The 8,889-nt window shown below is 37.3% G+C and overlaps 1 protein-coding gene across 1 annotated transcript; it reads right to left on the bottom strand.

Annotated features, from left to right (window-relative positions):
* Nucleotides 1-2,204: 2,204 nt before the first annotated feature.
* LOC112058490 (lysozyme) lies at nt 2,205-4,959 on the bottom strand. The gene is made up of 3 exons (XM_024099360.2): nt 4,731-4,959; nt 3,991-4,149; nt 2,205-2,993 (listed from the first exon to the last, which is right to left on the bottom strand). Exons 1-3 carry the CDS (start codon nt 4,858-4,860, stop codon nt 2,863-2,865), a joined length of 420 nt encoding a protein of 139 aa, XP_023955128.1. The 5' UTR covers nt 4,861-4,959; the 3' UTR covers nt 2,205-2,862.
* Nucleotides 4,960-8,889: the final 3,930 nt, after the last annotated feature.

Raw genomic sequence — 8,889 nt, 5'->3', positions numbered from 1 at the left:
AAATGAAATGAATGACCTTTTAAAAACCTAAATAAAAAGAAAACTGGTAAATAAGTAAACATAAACAGGTAAACTTGTAAACATGTAATGTTTTAATATACATACATGTTCACAGGTTAACAAATTAACAAACCGGTCTGAAGGTAAATCGGTAAATGGTAATAGAGGTAAACTATTAACAGGTATTTAAAGGTAAATCAAAAAAGGCAAACAGGTAAACTATATATTTCTGGTAAAATATAACGGTAAATAGCTACTCCAGCAAACAGGTAAACATGAAACAAATATTATGAATGACTTAAAGCCCGTATCAAAAGGGTTAAGTAGAGAGAATGATTTGAGAAACTATAGGTATCTGGTTAAAGATATTTTTTACAAAATACGACTCCTAAGAGCGCTTAATAAGGGATCAGAGTTTATAGAAATTATGTGATCTTGATAAGTGGTAATGGAAGGAACTTCCCATTAATTAATCATTAGTAATCTGATTAAGAACTTACTTAAATTAAGTAATTAAGTTACTTAGTTTAATTGGGTTACTAGTTGATTAATTAAATCATAATGGTGATAATGGAAATACCTATTTAACCCCTTTAAAAGGTATAATTTTCAAAATCTTGTAGCAACAAACTTTTATTCAACGGTAGCCCAAGGTACTCTGTAGGTACAAGGTAATTTTCATAGGTATTAACTGAAACAAATTTTTGTAAGTACCTACAGATTTTCATCCCTTATTAAGCCATGATCAGGGTTTATTAGGTCTTTCGTGGGTCTTTCATACAAGTCTTGGTCAGGGGTCGTTTTTTTTTCAATAAACCTACTGTAAAATTACCAGATAACTATTTTCTTTCATTTCGTCCCTTACTTAACCCGTTTAATACGAGCTTAAAAGTATGAAAGGTTGGAGGTTTATGATGAAATTAAATTTAATACTACTAACGCAACTGAAATCAGATTACAACATGGTTTCATGGTAACTGCAATCTTGAAGTTAATTCATATTGATAAAATTTAGCATTAAATTTCATTTCATTTTGAGCATCCAACTTTTGCACTCATAATATCGAAAGGATTACCGCAGGCAGGTAGAACTTTCTCTTTTATTGATGGTAAAATCAGACTTATGAATTGTAGATTTATCGTCCCTCTCACTACAAGGCGGTGCGAAGGGGAGATAAAGCTAATCCTATTAGAGGTAAAGGCCCTTTCCTTACATTTAATAGCATTATGGATATTTCCTTCCTCCGAGGTGCGATAGAAAAGTTGATTGGCTACAAGCTAGCATTATTAATGATGTTTGACGAGAGACTCAATTTATTATCCCGTATCAAAATTAAGGAAGTCGTCCACATCGCTACTGCAGATATTCCCAATTGTCGCGTACCGCGTCTGCAGATTATTATTACCAGATTTAACAATCATTGTGCCCCATTCACACAAAAATCCTTAATAGACTTAAATATTCCTTTAAAAATCCCCAGCATATCTTAGACCTGACAAATGCGAATGACTGAAAACTGTAAAATTGATTGGTTTTATGGATTTTCCCACTCCCTCTCCTTCACACAGCGGAGAGGCAAGAAGGTTGGACTTCTAAACTAAAACCCCAATCATGGTGTATTCACGAAGTTATTCAAGGCCTGGAGACTGGGACATTGGAACGGTTTTTTTATTAAAGAGAATCACAACACAATACTAATCACGCCTGACGGAAAGTAGTAATTTTAGGCAGCATTCTACACTTTTGCTGTACGAATTAGAAACGGGAGTTCAGAACTATTAGTATGTATTGCCTGGATATGATATCCACCACGTAAGGATTCCAATGTTCATCGTCGTCATCAACCCATATTCGGCTTACTGCTGAGCTCGAGTCTCCTCTCAGAATGAGAGGGGTTAGGCCAATAGTCCACCACGCTAGCCCAATGCGGATTGGCAGACTTCACACACGCAGAAAATTAAGATAATTCTCTGGTATGCAGGTTTTTTCCTCACGATGTTTTCCTTCACCGATTGAGACACGTGATATTATTTACTTAAAATGCACACAAGAATTTAAACAATCCAATGAACATTGATATTTAAACCTAACTTCTTGGTGGTGTTGTTATTGTGTGGGCAAATGGTAGTCTCCATTACAGACAACCATTTATGATACGAACATTTCGAAGATCTGGGCACAACAGGTGTACAAGGAAACACGGTTTTAACATTACAATAATTTATACTTTATTCAAATAACCGTTACTTGACCAGAAAAATAAAACAGGCGCCATAATTTTTCATTACCATCTTAACAAAAATATGTTTCTTTGTTTTTTTACAATAAGGCAAAGTTTATTCTTTTCCTGTTCAAATTGTACTCGACTTGTTAGTAGTAGTAGTAGTTAGTAATTTACCTAGGTATTCTTTGGATTTAATTATAGTTATACAAAAATAAATACGTGAATATGTTTGATAAGTATACAAGATAGGTATAATCCACACCAAACTTCTAAACGCTCTGAAGTTCCAACATATCAACTCTACCCCGATGAAACCATTGAGTTCTCATGTCTCATCACTAGTGTTTTGTTCAACTACGGCGATATCACCGCACTTCATAGTTTCTTGTTGACCTACAATGCGCTGTCTGTTCCAGGGGTATTCCCACATCGACGAACTTTTCGCCCATAACTTTATGTTTACGGAATGCCAAAAGTAAAATGTCATTGACAATGAAGTTGTCATGGAAACGAACGATGTCACAGTGCTGTAATTTTACAGGATTCACGCTGAAATATGGCTGTACAATGCGCAGACTGTTCAAAGCAGACTACAAGTTTGGCGAGATTGGGTGAGCCTTTATGAATGAGTAAAAGACTAACAGGAGCTGATGTCTGGGAGACTTCCTTGGCAGTGGTTCTTCCATCCGTACCATGCGTTGAATCCATGACGCTTGAACACTTTCTTTGCGCACTTGGCCGCTTTCGTGATATCGTCCGTTAGCAGATCTGGAATATAGGAAAGGAGAATGACGTCTTTTGTATGGAAACTCGGCTGTAACTATAACTATACGGCGTACCAACCAAACTCACTGCAATATATTAAAAACCCCAGAATTACGCATTAAAGAATAACCAACATATTGGGTTGGAGTTTGTAGTAATCTGACTTTTAAGTTAGCATACGTTTTGGGGGTTATTTGTTGCAAATCACTAAGTAAATACGTATCACCATTTTTACTATGGATAAAAACTATTTATTTCTAGCTGTATACACTTAAACAGTATACTTAACACTTCTATTTTAAATATCACAAATCATATTTAAATTAAGTCTCAATAGCTCAACGGTAAAGGGGCCGGATTCATCGTCGACAAGTCCTGATTTATTGTTTTTGGCTTTATCCAAGAAGGTTAATGCCCATAAATGCCCACGCTGGGCATGCGGGCTGGTCATTCGCAGTCCTAGACTTCTCGCACCGGTGTCGCTGCTGCCCGACACCGGTCTGTGATACATGTTATCTACTTATGAAGTCTAGCTGAATTGAAATGATTATACCGCTAAATATCGGTAGCCAGAGCCTCGTTGGTCCATCTGCAGGGTGCACCACGAGCAGGTGAGGTTGGTAGTTGGGGAGGCTGACTGGTACTAGCCTCCCCCTTACACCCCAGCCGCTGGATGCTGGCGGCTCGAGACCGTTTCGTTTGGAAGTCCATGCAAGAGGCCTATATCCAGAAGTGGATGTCCATTGGTTGATAATGATGAAGTCATGGTTGATTACAATGACAATGGCCATATGCCGTCGAGTGGCCATTTTATACCGCTCCCTCTTTTGTCAGTTTGAGTGCGAGTGCGAGTCAAAGAACCTGTACGGTATGTGTACTAGTATTTGCGCGGTGTGGGCAGACAGGGCAACTACGCAGCAGCGCAAGCAGCAACTCAAGACAAGACAAAGGGCAAGAGGACAAGAGCGGCGAGAGAACAAACGCATGTGAGTGAACGTACCCGCGCAGGTGACGTTGCAGTCTTTGCCCGGCGTGCTAGTGTTGCTGCACCAGTACTTGTCGTTGATCTGGAACAGCCCGTAGTCGCGGGAGCCGTTCTTGTTCACCGAGCCAGTCTTGTGTGTGCGCCGACTGCTCTCGTTCTCCACTAAGCATACCCCTGTAGAAAAAGGAAGCTTGGTATAATTTCAAGTACATTAAACGGAAGGCTGAACAGAGGAGGGTAAAACTTATTACAATGATGAACCTGTAACAGGCCACTAGGGTTCAAATTTTGGAATCCTAGGTTTGTTTTTAAAACATTTTTTTTACGACAGGTAGACAATCAGGTCTGATGGAAAGCAGTAATGCAGTGCCTAGAAGACAAATAGTAGGTGGCAGGAAACTTAAACGCTAGAAGGGCTTTTGCTGCGCGAATCAGAAACGTGGATACATTTAGTATGAATGGCTGGATATTAATGGGATTTACTCTATTCCAATAAACTCTCCTTGGATCCCCTACCATGAAGCCACCGTTCCCAATCATGATCATTAACTAATGATCGTTATTCGTTACACAGTCAAACATTCTTATTTTAAACCTGCTAACTCTCAATCAGCACAATTAATGTTCAAAAATCCATATTTTTTTTTTGGAAGTCTGCAGAGAATGAAAATACCTAGGTTGATAATTTGATGATTCATGATCATGATTAAGTCTTAAGTTTTGAAGTTAAATAAAAATATTATTTTTATACTTACAGTCTCGCATCTTATTTTCAGGAAAACCATGATTCCTCAACTGTCGTACAAGTTCGCATCTTGTAAAAGTTTTGCTTTCACACTGCAAAACAATCACGGCTAATGCAACTAGAATTACTATGGACTTCATTTTAAATGTTGGTAGAAATTGGTAGAAACTGGTAGCAATTGGTAGAAATACACAGTTGCGTACGCTGCAGATGTCTGGATACGAGTGTAGGAGTACCAGGAAAATATAAGCTTATATAGCGCTGTTTGTTTTGAATGTGTGTTGGAGCGTTGAAAGGTCATGTACTGAGTAACGTAAACGGGGATTCCTCGGTACTGATGAACCTGGTTCTGTAATAAGAAAGCGATTATTAAGTAGGTAAGTAAGGTATCTATGGTATCTGACACAGAACATAAGCGCTTTATCTATATTTCTTCAGATCCATAATGATATAAATGTAGGTAGTTCATTATGAGACGTAAAGTAAGTAGAAATGACTATACGTTGTAATTAATATTAGATCGTCTAATCTGAGGTCAAGTTGTTTTAAAACAATAACTATTATTGCTTTCTTGTTAGCACTAGTAAGCAATAATGGAATTATTGTACGTGTATCTACTCTAGTGCTTGCACTCCTGACTTCGTTCGCAATATACAAAGAATATTATGAGATATTTAGTTTCTTACTAAGTCTTTCCAAAATTTTTGAAACACATTATATTATAAAGATTGTATCTTGAGAAAAGACAATAAATTTTCAACCCCTATTTCAATCATAATGATAATGATGATACCAAATTTCATCAAAATTTGTTCAACTGCTGAATATGTGAAACCGTAGAAGATAGAAAAGGGTTACCTTAGCTACCACCTAACTATATTCTATAGCTGAAGAATTTGTTTGCTTGAACGCGCTAATCTGAGGAACTACTGGTCCGATTTGAAAAATTATTTCAGTCTTAGATAGTCCATTTATCGAGGAAGGCTTTAGGGGCAGGTAAATATTAGTTATCCCCGTATTCCTACGGGAACGGGAACCACGCGGGTCAGCTAGTAACTAACAATCAGACTGACAAACCGATGTTATACAAAGTAGGCCCTTATCGTGCTATTGCAAAAAGCGTAATAAATTATAACACAAATATGCAATTTTCTTGCCCGATAAAAATACATGAACCCCATTGGTAAATAAATCGTTTCAGATTGCAATTTTATCTTTACATGCGTAAAGGCGATTAAGTAAATACATAATGTAATTTATTTATATTAATTTATCAAAGTAGGTAATTTATTTCTTACCATAAACATTAAATACTTGATTATTGTGTTAACTACGTAGCAACAGTTTGATTTGTAATTAGCACACATGTTAATTTTTTTTTGAGTTTATATTATGTTAACACCGTTGATGCACGGTTTGGATGTTAGGTTTATTTTCGTTACGGAATTTCTTGATTCGGTTGCCGCGCTGAAAGCCCGCGATAAAGCTATGCAATAGCATAATAAATGTTTTGATTTTTTTACTTACAGCCTTTTGAAATTTTTATAAAAATCTGTAGTTTTTCAAGTTATATTCAACGTAATGGAAAATCCTGAAAAAAAATTGAGTTAAAAAAGAGTATGAAAACTTACACAATTTTTTTTTTTTAAATTTCGCAGATGAGGTCATGAAGTCATGTGCGTGTGCAAAATTTTGCATGGATATTTGGTTAAATGTTTGTTTTTATGTTCGTTTGGATGTTTGTTACTCTTAAACGCCGAAACTACTGCACCGATTTGACTGAAATAGACTAGACTAGAAATAGATTTACTCTGGATTAACACATAGGCTACTTTTCATTCCGGAAAAACCATGGTTCCCGAGGGATTTGTGAAAAACTCAATTCCACACGGACGAAGTCACAGGCGTCCGCTAGTAATTTTATATACTGTAGACAGTATAAGCATCTGTGGCTAAATGCTTAATTGCTTAGTAGGAATGGTAATGGAAGATGTAAGTTTTTTTTACAACAAAGTGAGGTTTTTTATTCGTCTGGTAAGACTATACCTGTATAAAAAAGACGCTGATTTCCTGTTTAGATTGCAAAAAACTACCACCGCCTATTGATGGCTCCCCGGACCACCAATGAGGTATTATACGATAGATGTGATATTATTAAAATGGAATTGGATATGTCACTCTTTTCGCCGAACATCGGAGTTGCGAAGTAGTCCTTTCATTGGGATCCTAGAGGGGGCAAGCGAAGATGAAGGCTGCCGATCTGATCTGGATTACGCTAAAGTATGCAGTCCGGGACAGACCCAACTAAACATATACGTTTCAGCCTTTTAACCACTACCTACGTATTAAAGGACTTAAATAATGAGAAGAAAAAGATTAAACTTACTGTAAAATATCGATCTCCACTTTTTACCGCGCCGGTTTACGTCATGAATAAATGAATAGACCTATATAAAAATATATACTCAGAGGCACAATTATCCGCCCAATTTAATTTACTCGCGTATATTAAAGTGGGCGGATATTAAATAAGAACATAATGTTCACTTAATTTAGAGTGTACATGGATCATCAGTTTTACAGACAGCATGCAATGCTATTTACAAGGTTTATTTAATATAATTTTTAAATACTTCTATGTTGTAATGTTGTTCAACTCTTTAAAGATTGCAAGATTGTTTTATAAGTGCAGTTGAGCATTCTCAGATAATATATTTTTAGTTCCTTGAATTTTGGCTGTGGACGTCAAATAATAATTTTAATGTTTATTAACCGACTCTAGATACAATTACATCTCAATGGCTTTTGACACAATGTTCTCACTGATAACTTCTCAGTAACCGCTATTTAGGTGTACAGTAGGTACCTATTCGGTTAAGTCCCAGACCCGATAAATTGAACATATTAATAACGCGTGGAGAATATTATACCTACTCTCCTTTTTATTAGGGTTAGTTCCGTAGTCAACCAGAAACCCTTATAATATCGCAATCCGTCTGCCTGTCCGTCGACCATTAGATTTAACTGTACTTAAATAGTGCCAACGTGGCATTATTGCGATGTTTGGTGCTACGACCACTTATGCTAGCCACAGACGGACAATTATTCTCACGTTTCTGTAGCACCCACGACTATAATTGATCGTGTGTTGGTCACTGCATGGACTTGTATAGTATGCCGCGTGGGTACTGCCGTTTGCTTTTCAGAAACGTGAGAATAATTGACCGTCAATGGCAGCCTTTAAGGGCAATGGTCATGTCAAGACTAAATCGCAAGGATAGGAAGCGCTATAACATAAGCCACCACTCTCACATTTACCATGTTACCAGCGTTGGAAAATGTACCAGCTCAGCATAGAGCTGAATTCGCCTAGTAAACATGAATGCTTTCATCATCAGCACATTAACGTCCCACTACTACCTACTGTCACTTCCCGCTAAAGAAACACCTTTCAATTCGATTAGGTACTAGCGGACCCGGTCAAGCTTTGTTTTGATATATGCACTTCTTCCCTACCCCTACCCTAACCCTACTCTACCCCTACCCTTCCTCAACCCTACCCCTAATTATTACCCCTTCCCTAAACAAACTCTTCGTAATAACCATCGTCGTACTTCAAGGAATATTCTAAAAAATAATTAGCCAAATCGGTTAAGCCGTGCTCGTGCGCTTAGCAACGCGTTTAGCGATTCATTTTGATAATATAGAATATTAGATGTCTGGCAGTCCTCTGTGCTCGCCTGTAGGATAATTCACTAACTTTGACATACGTTAGTTGACATATATACGAAACTGAGATTCTATGTAACAAAATATATCATCCGGTGTCTACTGACAACCCTTCGTGGATATAATACAGTTGGTACCTATAGATGACATTTCTCATTTGATTTTATAAGACCAAATTAGTGAACAGGCCAGCTGCATGGATAAAAACGAGACAACAATACACGTTATGCTTAGATGCATGGTTCCTCAGCCAGGTTATCGGCGGCCTGTTATGCTCTTTGACTTTGATATGGAAACCACCCAGGAGGAAGAAGAAGAGAAGAAAGTTTCACTACAGTGTCAGACTTCCCTCCTTATAGGAAAGGGTAGTTACTCGTATATGGAGCTTAGACCCACTACGCAGCTAGATGGCGGGCTTATGATGATTAAATTGTTTAAGG

Source organism: Bicyclus anynana, chromosome 9 (assembly GCF_947172395.1).
Source record: "Bicyclus anynana chromosome 9, ilBicAnyn1.1, whole genome shotgun sequence".
Classification (NCBI taxonomy): domain Eukaryota; kingdom Metazoa; phylum Arthropoda; class Insecta; order Lepidoptera; family Nymphalidae; genus Bicyclus; species Bicyclus anynana.
Note: the sequence above shows the minus strand (reverse complement) of the source record. Positions and strands in the feature narration are given on the sequence as shown.

What these genes read in the sequence shown, in the direction of transcription:
- LOC112058490 (XM_024099360.2), bottom strand. Translation starts at nt 4,860, where the DNA reads ATGAAGTCCATAGTAATTCTAGTTGCATTAGCCGTGATTGTTTTGCAG. An exon ending in TGAAAATAAGATGCGAGACT is followed by an intron (nt 4,150 to 4,730) that starts GTAAGTATAAAA and finishes CTTTTTCTACAG; the next exon opens with GGGTATGCTTAGTGGAGAAC. An exon ending in CTGCAACGTCACCTGCGCGG is followed by an intron (nt 2,994 to 3,990) that starts GTACGTTCACTC and finishes CCTATATTCCAG; the next exon opens with ATCTGCTAACGGACGATATC.